Source organism: Sinohyriopsis cumingii, chromosome 1 (assembly GCF_028554795.1).
Source record: "Sinohyriopsis cumingii isolate HCF-2022 chromosome 1, ASM2855479v2, whole genome shotgun sequence".
Taxonomy (NCBI): Eukaryota; Metazoa; Mollusca; class Bivalvia; order Unionida; family Unionidae; genus Sinohyriopsis; species Sinohyriopsis cumingii.
In genome coordinates, this window is record NC_142961.1 from 115,815,791 (window position 1) to 115,834,586 (window position 18,796).

At 33.8% G+C, this 18,796-nt stretch overlaps 1 protein-coding gene across 3 annotated transcripts in view; it reads right to left on the bottom strand.

Moving 5' to 3' along the window:
• Positions 1 to 18,796, bottom strand: part of LOC149807707 (cytosolic carboxypeptidase 6-like) — a 147,565-nt gene that overhangs the window by 114,239 nt on the left and 14,530 nt on the right. For all 3 annotated transcript variants that reach the window (XM_089969569.1, XM_089969562.1, XM_089969574.1), the window contains exons 2-5: positions 11,461 to 11,586; positions 10,749 to 10,873; positions 3,946 to 4,040; positions 1,535 to 1,751 (exon numbers count right to left, since the gene is read on the bottom strand). In XM_089969569.1, coding sequence (XP_089825695.1) covers positions 1,535 to 1,751; positions 3,946 to 4,040; positions 10,749 to 10,873; positions 11,461 to 11,586 — 563 coding nt within the window. The remainder of the gene's footprint in view (positions 1 to 1,534; positions 1,752 to 3,945; positions 4,041 to 10,748; positions 10,874 to 11,460; positions 11,587 to 18,796) is intronic.

Genomic DNA, 18,796 nt, shown 5'->3' on the forward strand with positions numbered 1-18,796 from the left:
CAATGTATTATAAATGTCTCATTACAATGTATTATTGATGCCCCAATGGTAAGTGTAAAATGTGTTATAAATGTCTCATTACAATGTATTATTGATGCCCCAATGGTAAGTGTAAAATGTTTTATAAATGTCTCATAAAAATGTATTATTGATGTCCCAATGGTAAGTGTAAAATGAGTTACAAATGTCTCATTAAAATGTATTACTGATACCCCAATGGTAAGTGTAAAATGTTTTATAAATGTCTCATAAAAATGTATTATTGATGTCCCAATGGTAAGTATAAAATGTGTTATAAATGTCTCATTATAATGTATTATTGATGCCCCAAAGGTAAGTGTAAAATGTGTTATAAATGTCTCATTACAATGTATTACTGATGCCCCAATGGTAAGTGTAAAATGTGTTATAAATGTCGCATTACAATGTATTATTGATGCCCCAATGGTAAGTGTAAAATGTGTTATAAATGTGTCATTAAAATGTATTATTGATGCCCCAATGGTAAGTGTAAAATGTGTTACAAATGTCTCATTACAATGTATTACTGATGCCCCAATGGTAAGTGTAAAATGTGTTATAAATGTCGCATTACAATGTATTACTGATACCCCAATGGTAAGTGTAAAGTGTGTTATAAATGTCTCATTATAATGTATTATTGATGCCCCAGAGGTAAGTGTAAAATGTGTTATAAATGTCTCATTACAATGTATTACTGATGCCCCAATGGTAAGTGTAAAATGAGTTATAAATGTCTCATTACAATGTATTATTGATGCCTCAATGGTAATTGCCAAATGTTAAATAAATGTCTCATTAAAATATTATTATTGAAGCCCCAGTGGTAACTGTAAAATATTTTACAAATTTCTCATTAAAATATATTACTGATGCCACACTCTGTACAATGTACTGTACAATGACTTATAAATGTCTCATTAAAATGTATTATAGATACCCCACTCTTAACTGTAAATTGTTTTATAAATGTCTCATTAATTTTTTTTACTGATGCCCCATTCTTAACTGTGCAACGTGTTATAAACGTCTCATTAAAATGTATGATTGCTACCCCACTCTTAACTGTATGGATGTTTTATAAATGTCTCATTAAAATGTATTATAGATGCCCCACTCGTAACTGTTAAAATGTTTCATAAATGTCTCATTAAAATTTCTTACTGATGCCCCACTCTTAACAGTACAATGTTTTATAAATATCTCATTAAAATTTCTTACTGTAGCTTTAACAGTTGTTCAGTCATATCGCTATGATGTCTGCAGTGTGACAGTTTATAGTGATGTCTAGCACTGGGGCATCATACCACATACATGTAGCATGATGTCCCACCCAGTCACATTATCCTGACACCAGGCCGACCAGACCTAACACTAACAACTTAATGCTGAGCGCCAAGCGAGGCAGCTATTAGTGCCATTTTGGTAACCCACGATCTCTTGCATCCAAGGCAGATGCTCTAACCACTAGACCACAGGAGCGGTACAGAATGACAATGTAAAAGTATCTTACCACTGTCAAACAAAGCAGTTCACGAGTAAAGAAGTCCATATTTCGTTTTTCCAGAGTATCCAGGTAGTTCTGTAGACGTGAGTAGGAATATGGGTAACAGTAAGAGAACTGGTACACATCATCTTCCTTATCAAAACAGAATGCAAAGGACATCACATAGTTCTTCCGGTGATCTGGACAACGGTAATAGTATACATTTTTGGCTGGCACTCTAACCCTGTAAAACAAACACAGTACAGTGCATTCATGCATATTGTGACCCAACTATAAACACGAGACTGAGACCTGTTGACAGATAATTTGTGGACAGACCATGGTCTATGTTGGCTGTTTCATGTAAACATTGATCTGCCTGAGCAAATTTGTGATTGCAATTGGATGTGTTCGTATGATGCCAACATGTTATGCATATCTATAATATGTGTGCCAACTTTTATGATTATACATTGTAAGGGTTATTTAGTATATAAAAAAACAAAATTAAATACCTAATTTTGTCCATTGTAGGTTTGTATTATAAGATAAGATCATTTTGTTTAGTGAACATGTTTATGTGACCTTTAGATCTTTTTAATGAATTTGATATGTTTCCCCTCTGGAAAACCAGGTCACTTGATCTCATATTTGTTGGCTACTAAAAGAACCTGACCTTGTTGACAAATTAGAATGATTTGGAAATAAACTTATGACCCTCATCCTGGTTATGAAATTGTGTCTTAGTTTTTTATATAAGGTACTGAGTAACATAATTATTTATTCATTTTCAAAACATCAGTCTTACAAGAATCAGCTTCACTTGTGTTCAGTTATAATTTGTGAGGATTTATTTATTTCAATTCTTCATTGGAATTACAGGGTGCTCATAAACATTCAGACTAATCATTTTAGAATTACTGTAAATTTATTTAAAGACCTTTTTGATTGTATAATAATCAATAATGTTTGTAAATCAAACTATTCCAGACTACTGGCACACCAAAACAACAGACTGAACTTCATTTGGAACACTACTGAAACTCATTTGGAATAATCAATACTTTTGGAATTGTGATAGAACTCTTAGGACATTTTAGGATTTCATTCACTGTACTGTAAGCTATTTTTAATTTTGCACTTTCTATTCTAGCGAAATAAATTATTTATTGAATTTTACAAAACATGTTGGATCTTGCTTTTTCCATTGCTAAGTTGGAGACCAATTAGGGAACTCGTCCAGGATACAAATTTCTTTAAAAATACTTCAGAGAAATTACAATTACTTTTTAAATTTTTGAATTCAATTTGGTTTGGAAATATTTTAGTATTGTAATTTCATGGTTATTGAGAAATCTTTAGTGAAACCAACAAGCTTTCACCATATCATCTAAAGTGGAGACCTTTATTTTAGATCTGACCCAGGAAAGGTTTGAGTCCTTCAAAAAGGACAAGTTGCATTGAGCTTGCTAGACATTATGATCTCTCTGAGGTGAAGGCTTCTTTAATAAAGCAAGAAATAAAGAATACTTTGGTTCACTATCTGTTGGAAAAGGGTGTTATTAATAAAAGTGCTTTGCACTTGATTATTTAGTCTGTATCTGGTTCAGACAGGAAAAATGAAGAGAATTACAATTCAAAAAAATCAGATGGAATTGGAATTAAGAAGCTTCAGCTTCAGAACAGAGTGATGCAAATACAAATGTGTGTGTGTGTGTGTGTGTGAAAAAATGAATGTCCATGTGCTGATAATGCACAGAAAAATTAATTTAACAGAAGATCAGAAAAATATTTATTATGCATGGATATTTTTCTGATCTTCTATTACATTAAGCTCTCTCTCTCTCTCTCTCTCTCTCTCTCTCTCTCTATATATATATAACAAACATTAAGATTTCACATCATGTGATGTAGAAAACTAGAAGTTAGTAGTTCTTTATACCAGAAAGGAATCACTTATGTATTCATATGCCCTTCTTGTGTACTCTGACACTATCAGTTTTGGTTTGGTGCCTTAAAATACAACAACAAAAGTGGGTTATTTAGTGCCTAGGCAATTGGAGTAAATTGCTTTACTCAAGGACACATCATGGTAGCTGACCCGAGCCAGTGCAGTGTTAGGATTTGAACCCACCCCCTTTTGGTCCAGAGTCAGGTTGACTAAATACAGAGTCACTGCATAAACAATGGTTTACATAGAGTTTTGTTATTTATTTCTTGAGATCATAATTATTTTTATAACTATTTATAATTTTAAGAATTGAACTTTATATTGCACAGGACTCATGGAGTTATGAAGCTTGAAAATCAATTATACACTAAACACAAATGACCTCTGCTTTGCTATGACCATACCTGCAGAGTATGCAATAACTTTTCAAGTATCAATACTTTTGTGAATCCAGTAAAATACGAAGTTAAATTTTAAAATCACTTACCATCGAGGCCTAGTAAGAGACTTGACCATGGGCGACATTCCTTCTCTATACAATGATTTTGTCTTGCTAAAGTTGACAAGGTTGAATATGACTCGCTGCAAAAAGAAAAATGTGCAAATTCAGTGAATTTTTGTCACCCATCAATGGTGGCGAGATAAGCACAGGTAAAAGTGCTGAAATCTGTGATCAGCTTGACAGAACTAAATAGTTGCTGGGAAGATAAGGAAAGCAACCAAGCTTCGAGACTCTATTGTTATCCAAAGGGCATTAGAGTAAAAAATGAAGATGGGGGTCAAACTCAAACAGTGACCTAACATGTACATCCTTGAGTGTGATATTTAAGATCATATAACATTAGAAAAACAAGAGTACCATTTCTCATTCCTTTGGCTCAAACAACTTTTAAAATATAAACCAGAACAAAAAGAAACCTTAAATACTGATTGATGACCCTAACCATGACAACAGGATTTCAAATGTGGAATACAAAACATGTAATGACAGTATATAAGTATACAAAAGTTTCCGTTTCTTAAGCTATACGCAGAAGAGAACAAATGACTGAAACCTAAAAAATGGACATGTGACCTTTAACCCTGAAGAAAGAACATCCAATCTGGTTGTGTTACTCACATTCAAGTTAATATATACTGGAATGTATACTGGCAAGAATACGAAGTTTCAGTCCATAACATTACATAGCTTTGAAGTTAGACTGGACAGGAAAATGTTTGCTTAAATTATAACAGTAAACTATGATCTTAAACTTAAGGACAGGATCCCAGTCTGGTTTGCAACATATCTGCCATAGATACTTTAATCTCAAACTGCTTTAAAGTTACAAAGTGGGAAAAAATGTTTGATGACTACACATAAAATATTAACTCATGATATTCATTCTAACATGGTATGTGACAAACATACTGATGATAATTTATCAGTATACCATGTTTTATATACTAATCCCAAATGGCTTGCAAGTGAGCAGAATGTAAAGAGTGACTGAAAATTTGAAATATTTAAAATTACCATGACCTTGCACTTAACACATTAACCCCTGGCGATGAATTTACATGGCAGGAGGTAGCCTACTGCCGAGCTCTGTAGTATCAAGGTTATGTATGAGACACTAAAGTGGGTGGTATTATAGAAAGGTAGACAGATGTAGCTCTACAATGATACCAAATAATCTGGAAGTTCTAGTTGCACTACAAAATACAGAGGGAAAAGCCTCATTTTTTGGACCTGATTTTTTTCCACCCAAAATTCGCCCAGTGGTCGGAATCTGATTTTGTGTCTGGATTTTAGACTTTTTGGTCTCAGATCAAAGGCAGACTGGTATGAATTGCAAACAGACAGATGAACTTTTGCAAAAAGTAGGATAAGATGGGCATTTGGAATAAAGAGTGGTCTCGATACGAAAATAATAGGTCTGTTAAAAAAAAAAAAAAATGAACTCCAACTTTTACCCTTCTGCTCAAGTGCGAGCTAAATAGCCAATGAAAAATTATATTTGTAACACAACTAGGCATTAGGTTATTGGAAAATCACCTGGAAGTTGATGTATTAGGATGTATTCAAAAATAGCTTTCAAAATGTGTTTCCTACTCGAAATTCTACCAAAAATTACAAAAACCTCCAGGGGTTAATGTGTTAAGACTCCCACTGTGGTTTGCATGATGAGGTGTAAACAGGACAAGTTTCATTCCAAAATCAAAAATGGCTCAGAAGTTACAGAGAGGAATGGAAAGTGATATAAAACTTAAAATATCAACCCATAACCCTGACTTTGAATATAGGATCCCCTCCCAATATAGCAAGTGATACACCTTCTAATGAAGATGTATAATATTTCATCTCATAGTCTCAAATGGCATGAAAGTTATGGAACAGAAATGAAAGTGTAATAAAAAACTTAAAACATGGACCTGTGACCTTGACCTCAAAAACAGCAACTTAAATGTGGTATGCAACATACCTTTTAAAGATCTGTTGTTGACTGAAAATGAACGTGTGACTGATGGATGAATGGAAGAAGAAGCCAAAGTTCAAAACACTGAGCAGTGACCTTGACCTTGAAGACAGGATAATAAATGTAACACATTTTCTAATGATGACTTAAGTATACCCCATTTTTAACCTGAAATGATATTAAGCAGTAACCTTGAATTTCAAGACAGGATAATAAATGTAACACATTTTCTAATGATGACTTAAGTATACCACATGTCCATTTTTAACCTGAAATGATATTAAAGCAATAAAGCAGAAAAAGACATGCTGTAGATATATGGATGGAACAGATGGAAACAATTAATATGATGTCTCCTACTTTTCACAGAAAAGTCCAGGGACATCAAATGAAGCAAGCTCAAGTTAAATTTAAGCAGATATTGTAATGCAGACAAAGTAACAGCATATCTGTGTCGCGATACAAGACAACAACAGAAACAAGGAATTCATTGAATACAGTGTCTCCCCTTCCAATGCCACGCCATTATGTACATCCAATTATATGATTTGCAACATGAAATTTTTACCACAAAATTTTAATACTGGTGACCATAGCACTTTTACTGACAAACAAAAAACAGTATATATTTGCATATTATACAGTAAATAATGACATATAAAACAGTATATATTCACATATAAAACAGTATACATTCATATATAAAACAGTATATATTCACATATAAAACAGTATATATTTACATATAAAACAGTATACATTCATATATAAAACAGTATATATTCAAATATAAGTCAGATACAGCTGCAAACTGCAAAGACCTAGATCTGATATCTCATAATGTGCCAGCAGATCTTGGTCTATGCAGTTTATCTGAAGTAGAAGAAACTGCACAGACTCTTATCTGCCAGTGCATAATGCACCAATAGATCAGTCCCTATGTTGTTTGCAGATGGACCTGACTTATAAGTGAGTATATATGGCACCTGTGTCTCACCATGCCATCACAGATGAGACAAATAAATACCAGTTGTTACTTTTGAAAATAAATCATGTAGTGTGCAAATGGTTATTTATAAAAGTCTCCAGATTTGAGAATGTACAGTTTGCAAACAGTATTAGCTCTAAAAGTTACTTTATATATATGTTGTTCCTAATGCAAGAATGTAATTATTCTTAACCTTGATCCTATTGCAAGAATGTAATTATTCCTAACCTTGATCCTAATGCAAGAATGTAATTATTTTTAACCTTGATCATATTGTAAGAATGTAATTATGCTTCACCTTGCTCCTAATGCAAGAATGTAATTATGCTTAACCTTGCTCCTAATGCAAGAATGTAATTATTCTTAACCTTGCTCCTAATGCAAGAATGTAATTATTCTTAACCTTGATCCTAATGCAAGAATGTAATTATTCTTAACCTTGCTCCTAATGCAAGAATGTAATTATTCTTAACCTTGCTCCTAATGCAAGAATGTAATTATTCTTAACCTTGCTCCTAATGCAATAATGTAATTATTCTTAACCTTGCTCCTAATGCAAGAATGTAATTATGCTTAATCTTGATCCTAATGCAAGAATGTAATTATTCTTAACCTTGCTCCTAATGCAAGAATTTAATTATTCTTAACCTTGCTCCTAATGCAAGAATGTAATTATTCTTAACCTTGCTGTAATACATAAATGTAATTATTTTTAACCTTGCTCCAATTGCAATGTAACTATTTTTAACCTTGCTCCTAATGCAATAATGTAATTATTCTTAACCTTGCTTCTAATGCAAGAATGTAATTATCCTTAACCTTGCTTGTAATACAAGAGTGCAATTATTCTTAACCTTACTTGTAATACATGAATGTAATTATTTTTAACCTTGCTCCTATTGCAATGTAATTTTTCTTAACCTTGCTCATAATGAAAGAATGTAATTATTCTTAACCTTGTTCCTAATGCAATAATGTAATTATTCTTAACCTTGCTCCTATTGCAAGAATGTAATTATTCTTAACCTTGCTTGTAATACAAAAATGTAATTATTCTTAACCTTGCTTGTAATACAAAAATGTAATTATTCTTAACCTTGCTGCTTTTGCAAGAATGCAAATTTTCTTAACCTTGCTTGTAATGCAAGAATGTAATTATTCTTAACCTTGCTTGTAATACACAAATGTAATTATTCTTAACCTTGCTTGTAATACACAAATGTAATTATTCTTAACCTTGCTTGTAATACACAAATGTAATTATTCTTAACCTTGCTTGTAATACACAAGTGTAATTATTCTTAACCTTGCTTGTAATACACAAATGTAATTATTCTTAACCTTGCTTGTAATACACAAATGTAATTATTCTTAACCTTGCTCATAATGCAAAAATGTAATTATTCTTAACCTTGCTCCTATTGCAAGAATGTAATTATTCTTAACCTTGATTGTAATACAATAATGTAATTATTCTTAACCTTGCCCCTAATGCAAGAATGTAAGTATGCTTAATGCAAGAATGCAGTTATGCTTAACCATGCCCCAAAAAAAGAATGTAATTATGCCTAACATTGTTCCTATTGCAATAATGTAATTATGCTTGACCTTGCTCCTAATGCAGAAATATAATTATTCTTAACCTTGGTCCTATTGCAAGAATGTAATTTTTCTTAACCTTGCTCCTAATGCAAGAATGTAATTATTCTTAACCTTGCTTGTAATACAAGAATGCAATTATTCTTAAGTTTGCTCCTAATGCAAGAATGTAATTATCCTTAACCTTGCTCCTAATGCAAGAATGTAATTATGCTTAACCTTCAGACAATATCATTGATCCAGAAACAATTTTGAAAATGGCATTTGCAATATCACTTGCCCTATGTAAAATTCAACTTGCCTGATGAGCTTTCTTTGCACTATCTAAAAACAAATCAAAAGGCTCTTGAACAATAAGTTCTCAGAGGAAGATGAGGCCTGCATGGGATTTTGACAGGCCTTGGGAACAGAGGCCATCCAGTTTTTAGAGCAGTGAATATACCAGTCCCCTCGCTATTACAAATCTGGTTTTTGCAATCGTTTGGATTATAGAAAATATCCGTTGTTTTCACGTGACGTTACAAAACGTGTGCACTTTCATATCCGCCATTTTGAGTCCCTAGCCTCACAAACAGGCACCTAATAACATTGTTCTTCCTGCATAATTACAAAGGCACGTCTCGTTTAGTGCGTAATAATATAATAATACATTACATTCTGTTGTGCATGTCAACCATGCGAGACCAAATGCGTGACTTTTCTGCTTGTTTTCCTCAAGTAAAACATTTCAATTTCAACCGTCTTTGTTATTCTTTCAGAAACAAATAGATCGATCAATAAACAAACGCATACACAAATGGATACACAAACAAGTAGAAACATGTAATGATTTTCAATTTTCATGGGCTGAAATCAATCATTTGCCTATCATTCAAGTTAAAAAGCTAATTGTTAATATATAATTTCATATTTCTAAAAGTATTTGAGGAATACTTCGTTTTGACATTTGACACAAAGTCATGTTCTGTTAGGCTCGTGTTTCGTTCGAAGACACACTGAAGATGAAACTTCTTTGAATGGTTATTGCTTTCATTCATTATCATCCTACGTCAATCATCTCCACCACAAATACAGTATCTGACCATACTATTTAAATTGGTTTGTCAACTGTCTCTGGCACAAACACCTGTTGACGCAAAAAGTATTTGTACATAAAAGTTTTGGCATGAAACATATGCTATTACATTTTAATTCGTAACTGATATTGTATCCCGAAATACTCTTCCAGATGACAAGTTTAGGGATATGATATGAAACACTTTAAAAATGTAAATATTGTCTGTTTGTAAACAAAAATAACTGCATTTCTATTTCATAGCAATATACACCATCTCAGTTCAGCTTCACTATTCTGTCTTTCGATATAAGCAAGGGAACTTCCAGCTTTATTTTTATTTTCGTGCTATAGGGCACTTAATTTTAAGTATAATCTATGTATCATTTCAATTAAGTAAATGTCCTTATCGACAGTTAAATCAGATTATTATCTTGAATATACATGATGACTAATGTTGACAAAGGTTTGTTAGGGACTCAAGATGGTGACGCAAGGTGCGCGCGCGTTGCATTGTGGGTATTTGCGTACTCAATCGTGACGTCTGTGAAAACAACCATAATACAGGTACCCAAGGATGTTCATACATATGTCCAAAATATCTCATACTGAACCTTCTAGTTGTAATTAATCAGGGACATAAATCCTAAGTTACAATTATAATTGCTGGACTAAAAGCAGACCATTATGCAGAGATTTCTGCATAATATGGAATTTTCATCCCATCTTTAGATATATTAATGGATCATGCCAAAAGTACAGACATTGTTTCCCATTATCAAAACTGCCCCAATAAACTTGCAATTTAATTCCAATTTCTGCACCTACCATGTATTATTTTTTCACAGCACCTCTGGTAGTTGAAAATATGAAGGGTTCCAGCTCAGTTAAAACAAAATACATTTAAACTTATAGGAACTTCAACTATCTGTTCTATTCTTACTGCTGATTTCATTATTGATATAATAATAATAATAATATTATTATTATTATTATTATTATTATTATTATTATTTAAATGTGAATCGTCTTCCTCAATTAATGAAGACGGTAAAGAATTTTCTGCACAATTGATGTGGTCTTCGTGACATCAGAGCCTGTCTGAGATGTCTACATATAGATCTTAAATTAATGAGAACCTGAGTTACTTTCTGACATTTATACACAGTTTAAAAGAAAGTTCTATCTACCTGGTCTGCTTTCACATTTTCCACCGTGAAGTTGAACCAGACCCTAAACCTTGGGTTGCAAGTGTCAGGCCGAATAAACAGATCGTATTCAAAGTCTGTGATGTAGTCTACCCGACCTAGATTGCCTAAAGTAATAAAATTTAATACAACTTGTAGAGGAGTAAATATCTGACATGAAGAAAAATATACAAATATGAGAAATTATCAAGAAATAAAAGAATAACTGACATATATTACTGCTTGGAAATCACTACTATCAAAATACAGCTTATGTCTTGCCTGGTATGACACTGAACAAAATAAAGTACATAAGTACAGGAAAGGTGCACTATTTTTAGTTGGCAAGACTTGAAAATTGTGCACTCCTAATGGAAATATCATGCTGTTTATGCAAAAGAGTGCACAGGATTGTTAAAGGATATTAGTTATAACTGCATAGAACTAATCTGAAAAATATATGCATTATTACAGAAATTGTTTACGCTCATACAGTTTTAGAGTAAATAAATTGACAGTGTTCTATGAAATTTAGAAAATGAAAGTACAGGTCCATAATTTCCCCAAAGCTGAAAGTTCAAGGGATGGGAAACAGTAGACCAAATTATGAAAACTAAACATCCATGACAAAGAAGGCACTAAAGGCAGGGACTTTCATTACAAACAGATCAGATATATTTCTCACATAGGAAAACATACTAGTTTGATAACTCACCACATTCAAAACAGGCATCAAAAATGAGATGTCCTTTCTTTGGACGTCCAGTGTAGCCTGGGGAAACAACTGCAAATTTATTGACATTGCCAACCACTGGCTCCTCTGTACTATCCGATTCACTGCCTGAAATATGAAAAAGATAACTCAGAGAAAATCTGAGATATTGCAATGCTAATGTTTGTAGTGGCAATATCAACATAATATTAAAGTCTGCAGTGGCACCATCAATTTAATATTAAATTATGGAGTGGCACCATCAATGTAATATGTAAGTCTGCAGTGGCACCATCAACTTAGTATTTAAGTCTGCAGTGCACCATCAACTTAATATTAAAGTCTGCAGAGGCACCATCAACATGATATTAAAGTCTGCAGAGGCACCATCAACATGATATTAAAGTCTGCAGAGGCACCATCAACATGATATTAAAGTCTGCAGTGGCACCATCAATTTAATATTAAATTATGCAGTGGCACCATCAATTTAATATTAAATTATGCAGTGGCACCATCAATTTAATATTAAATTATGCAGTGGCACCATCAATTTAATATTAAATTATGCAGTGGCACCATCAATTTAATATTAAATTATGCAGTGGCACCATCAATTTAATATTAAATTAAGCAGTGGCACCATCAACGTAATATTAAAGTCTGCAGTGGCACCAGCAACTTAATGTTAAAGTCTGCAGTGGCACCATCAACTTATTATTAAAGTCTGCATTGGCACCTTCAACTTAATATTAAATTATGCAGTGGCACCATCAACTTAATATTAAAGTGTGCAATGTCAACATCAACTTTAATGTTAAAGTCTGCATTGGTACCATCAACTTAATATTAAATTATGCAGTGGCACCATCAACTTATTATTAAAGTGTGCAATGTCATCATCAACTTTAATGTTAAAGTCTGCAGTGGTACTGTCAACTTAATATTAAAGTATACAGTGGCACTATCAACTTTAAAGTATTGTTTATTTGCATGCCCACAGCTGTAAACAATTTGATGAACTTTTATACTTTGATACTGAGGGAGATGGAATGTGGAGTAGGTCTTTCTTCACCACAAATTCCCTTCCACAAGGGGGAGACCAATGGCTACATTTAATATAGTCTGAAAGATTTAAATGTCCCTAGGTCGTTTCATAGAAATCAATAGCTCCATCCTCTATATAAGCTTATTTCACATGACAAGGGGAAATAACTTGTAAAGTCTTAGGAACTATTTAGAACTCCGTCAGGCAACTACTACCTGTACACCAAAATCTTTGCTGTCAAGCTTCCATATATACTCGCTTATAAGTCAAGTCAAACTGAAAACAATAAACATCCTGATCTGCCTTAGCATAGTGAACCTGTAGATCAGAGTCCATGTTGTTTGTTCTACTGATTACTCCAAACAACTGCACAAACCCAGATCTGCACAAACATTAACAGATCTGGGTCTGTGCAATTTGCAACTGGACTTGTCTTATAAGTAAGTGCAGATGGTATATACTAACCAACTGAAGCATTGTAAGTACATGTAATACTGTAATAATGTAATGAGAGTTTTGTCCTGCAATAAGTACCAGAGTTTGAGATGGAGACTTCAAACCTTGGGATATCACATGAAGTGGTCTGTATCATGTGCAAAATGGTTTTGAAATATAAATTCATTCCCTGAGGGTAGAGTCTTTTTGCATCAACAGAATTCAACAGTATAAATCAAACTCAAACCACCCTGAGGGCTGCATAAGGGCATTTGTAATGGCCTTAGGGCCACACCAACTTTGTTCTCATGACACCTTGTGATGCCAATCATTTTGCAGCCCACAGGTAACAGCTAGGTGGGCCCTATGTGTTTGAGACCCCTGGTATAAACTGTCCAGGAATTTTTAGTTTTGTTTCATATAGAACTCAAACCTTTGGATATGATCTCTGGTTTACTGTAGACTGCACATTGGTTATAGAATTCTGACCCATCCCCCTGCGTGCTGCTAGGGATGCAGATGGTTTGAAATCAAATTAAACTCCTGAGTATGTCTTTAATGTCTGATAAATACATTGTGTGATCATTGAGATAAGTCTGAACACATATAAGATGGAATTCTGAATGTGACCCCAGGGTCATACACAGGGACACAGGATTAGCGCCAGGGTTGCAATAATGGAGACTTTCACCCTAACACCACAGATACACTTACTGGGAATGACAGGATGAATTTTTCCCCAGAGAAACTTGGCACTGGGTCATAACATGTTACTGAGCCGAAAGGCTGTTCTTCATTAGACTGGATCTGTGATTGCTAATTGGTTAATGTGCATGACTTGCAAACAAAAGGGTGCAAGTTCAAATCATACCACTGGATCAGCCCATGTTGTCTATTGTTGTGTATCCTTGGAGAAGCACCTCACTCCAAAGACCTTGATAATAAATAACCTACTTGTGTTGCTGTGCTGTAAAACTCCAAACGAAACTATTTTTTCCTCAGAGGAACTTTGTCACTGGGTCGTACCTAGGAAACTATGCCGATCCTCATACAACAAAACAAATCTATATTAACTATATGTACGACCACTCCTGTGGTCTGAGTGGCTAGAGTGTCCACCTTGGATGTGGGAGGTTGCAGGTTCAAACATCAGCCGAAGCATACCAAACACTTATAAAATGGTATTAACAGTTGTCTCGCAAGGCACTCAAACCCTCTGATTTGTCATAATCCATCAATCCTTAATAATAATAATTATGTTTTTCTTCTGGTATTTGGTACAGTGAATAAAATTCACAACATAAAGAAAGCTGTGCAAATTTTAGAGACATAAGAAAATAATAAATAATTTTATTACCAACATTTGTATGCCTAAAAAAAAGGCAGTTAAGTAGGTAGGTAGGTAACCAGGTAGTAGATAGATAGGTAGGCATGTATACACTAATGCATGCATGTGCACATCAGCACCATAACAACTACAGGTGCCCAAAAGAAAAGTTTTGAAGATGTACAAACTGAAGAATTTGATCAAAACATTCTGGGAGATAAACCTTTACAAATACATGTGAACATGAAGTACTGCAAGATTAAAGTTTAAAATGTTAAAATCATTTTCATGAAGAAAAAAATATAAAGATACAAAATAGAAAATCCTTTAAATACATGGCTTATCAACATGAAGCTGAAACATACCAATCTCTAGCAAAGTAATGCTGTAAAACCCAAACTCAGGGGGACTGACAATCAGACAACACTTGTAAATTATGGTCGAAATCCAAGAAAAACTGGTAACGTCATGCTGTGGAAACTTAAGTCAGATATCAAGTGCAAAATTTTAGTAGATGTCAAGGAATTTTGCAAACAGCATTAATTCAAGATTTCATCAATACCAACCAGCATGCCAAACTGCAATCCAACAATCCTTGAAAAAGCTGAGTTGTTGAGATTAAGTTGGGCAGTCAGGCACTCCGGGGATATGATCCCTCAAAATAATGACATACAGGGTTATAATTGACCTCATCAATGCATAGCTACATAAGAAATTGGTTAAAATCCAATAATTCACAATCACGTTTATCATGTGGAAAGCAAACAGCTGACAGACAGACAGACAGATGGACTGATTGATGGACATGATTACCATATAGTTCCAGCAACAGGGTCACAACAAGTACATACAACCATCGCTAATTTTTTTTTTAAAACTCATAAAGGCTTATAATACAATCTGCAGTATCAGATGTAAGTTGAGAGATCTGGGCATGCTGTATATGTTCAAATATAAAATAAGCCCAACTACAAACAATACAGTCCCTGATCTGCCATCACATAATGCACCAGCATATCAGAACCCATTGTTTGTTCAAAATGATTACGCCTAACAAACTGCATAGACCCAGACCTGCCAGTACATTATGCAATGGCTGTTCCAGGTCAATGCAGTTCCCAGTTTTATCCAACTCAGAAGCAAGTATAGACTGTATCTGGTCTTGTTGCAGATTAATGTGCACACTTAGATACTAGAACTCAAAATTGTGTTATGTATATATGGAACCTATAACAGCTAGAGCTTAAAGCACCGATGTGAATCAGCTTGATTGATTAGAAGCTTTAAGTTACCAAACTTGAATTTTCTCAGTAGCTTGTATCAATGTTTGATGCTGCATACATGGGACCATGATATAAAAATGATATAAAAATGATATAAAAATGGCTGGTTCAGAGGCATAGCCTCTTTCTTCCAGAAAGATTAATAAATCAATAAATGTTGAAAACGACAGACAAATAAAAGCAAATCCAAGCTGTCATTGTACCAAGGAATATGACTGGTGATTTGAGTGAATTTCAAGAAGCACTTGGACATTCTTTTCATTACATCTACAGCTTTGTAGATATAATGTGATTGACCATGTCTGCCAGTCTGCACCATGTGTAGATAAATTCATGCATTTATCTGTCCATCACTCAGTGCGGCCTGTAACCAAACAAACTTGCTTCAAATTTGGACATCACTATCTTGAAGAATGAGTCTGATTTAAGGTATCATATATCCAGAAACTACAAAATAAGAAACTTGCTTTCAAATTGGATGTCACTATCTTGAAAAATGAGTTTGGTTTCATATATTATGACATTACAAAATAATCACTCTTTGCACTGTCCAAATAAATAGTTTGCAAATGAAAATAATCAGTTTTATTGAATACCTTGTTCAGAAATTTAATGTGAAAAACCATCTTAAATAGAACTATTTATTCTAACACAAGCTCTTTGTGTGTGTGTGTGTGTGTGTGTGTGTGTGAGAGAGAGAGAGAGAGAGTGTGCATGTGCATGTGTGTGCAAGTGTGTGATTTTGATTTTGTACATAGCTTTAACAATTTTTTAGTCATATCACAATGATGTCCACAGTATGCAGTATGGGAGTTTATAGTGATGTCTAGCACTGGGGCATCATGCCACAGACATATAACATCACGTCCCACCCAGTCAAATTATCCTGACACCAGGATGACCAGACCTAACACTAACAACTTAATGCTGAGCACCAAGCGAGGCAGCTATTAGTACCATTTTGGTAAGTCTTTGGTATGATTTGGCCGAGGATCGAACCCACGACCTCTTGCATCCATGGCAGATGCTCTAACCGACCTGTTAATGCTGTGCGCCAAGCAAGGCAGCTGCTAGTACCATTTTTATAAACCTCTGGTATGACTCACCGGGGGTTCAAACCCATGACCTCCCACATCAGAGGCCAATGCTCTAACAACTAAGCTACAGGAGCAGTGTAATCTGTCTAGTAAAAATGTCACAGTACTCTCTTTAGTAGTGCATTCTGTATGGGTCAAAGTGCAGTGTGATATGTTAACATTAAGATTGATGTATTGGCTATTCCTGCAAGGGATAGAATCTGTTCTTTTTGTGGCATGTATTGAGATTTAATTACAACCTGTTTTTTTGACAGAGCAGGCAGGGGCATATTTTAATGTCAGGTCATAATGGTAATGTGTCCAAGTGACAAGCACCAGAAATGAATATTTTAGAACTTGTCCATTTGAAACTGGTGTCATAAAATGATAATTTCTGGAATAATTATTAATTATTAATTAATTAATATTATTAATTAATTATTGATAATTTCTGGAATAATTATTAATTATCAATTATTCAAAAAGGCAGCCTCTAGAAAGATTTTTCTGACTTCTATGGGACTGATAAGAATTCTGGTGGATAAAGTAGTAATCCTGGTTGGTGGCTAAACTAAACAAGGGGGTGTGTTCCCAGATGGAATTTAGGGATTGTAGAACAGCTCACCTTGTCAAATAATCAGCCCAAGTTTTTCTGCCGAAGAGGGAGTCTTTACACTGGGAAAAAAATGATTTCTCCTTTGATTGTCCTAAAGGACGCAGGTCGGGAAGTGAGGTACATAAAAAAAGGGAGAGATCCAACTTCATAAGGAGGTGCGAATCTTGGATAAAGCACAATGCTAATCTTGGTTCATATGATGGTTCATTGATGTAATTTTGTAAATATTGTTCAATTTATTCATTTTAAATTTATACATTAGTTCTCCTTGAAGTCAGAAATAATAAGTGCATGTTTATGATTTCATGTTTGTAGAATGTCATACAATATTTCTTTATGTGAATGACTTCAGATTTAGAGGTCTGGTATCCAATAGGAATCAGGTATTATAATATTTCATGTATTTCTTCTGAAGAAAACTGGGTGAATATGTAAATTATCTGTCTTAAATAATTCATATAATTTATGCTGATGTTTGATTTTTCTATGTCTGAGAATCTGTGTCAAGGAACTGCTAATTAATATTTGATGACCCAAAGAGGCTAAGGAGAGAGACTAATAAAAGAAAATATACGGAAACACTGACCAATCACAAGCAGTGATTGGGAAAGGACCAGAAGCACCAGGTGATATTGACATGCCAGCAATCTGAGTTTGATGTCACTCGATTATATCATGAAATTTGTTCAATCAGTGTTATTTATATTTAATTTATATTTGATTTAATTTGTTTGTTTGTTAGTTTTAGATTCTTTTATTTCCATTACATGCTATTGTAATGTAACTTTATTTACTGGATTTGATATTGTCCAGAACAAAGTTCAGTTCTGACTGATTTGTTTTTTATTTCTGATGTAAACAGCTAATAAATAGAGACATTATATCTAATGCTGACCTAATTCCTGACCTTGATTCAGAAACAGTGGGAGTTCTAGTAAAGAACTTTCTTTAATTTTTTAAAAAATTCTTTCCCAAAGTAAGAACCATTGATTTCAGTTAAAACCATACTGGGAGCATGTGATGTTAGCAAAGTAAAAAAAATTATATTTTGTTCTGGAAGTGTGACCATGTGAGCCTCAAACAAGAACCTATTTTGCGTCTTAAATTAGTGTATAACTGTTTTCTAAACAGAATTTGGGCATTCAGGGTCTAAAGCATTGCCACTTAATGATGTTTTTTTTGTGACCAGTTTGAGTTGAAATTTTATTTTATGGAAATATATAAGTGCTCATACAGAATTCTTGGACAAAGACATTCATTTAAATTTATTCAGAATTCAAAACTGGATTATTTTTTTCTGTGATTCAACAAGGAACTGTTGACACAACAGCACTTTGAAGGTTGCAACAGATCTCATTGTCTTCCATTTTGGATTTCAGCGGGGCTCAAACTTAGATTAATTTAGGACTTTTAAGTAATAGGACATATTTTTTAATTCTTGGATCAATTTTGGATTTGATTCATATAACTGTAAGTTCTTTTTCTCATTTTTACCTTGTTTTTCTAGCAAAATAAGTTATTTGATAAATTTTACAAAGTTCGTTGTCTTCCCTC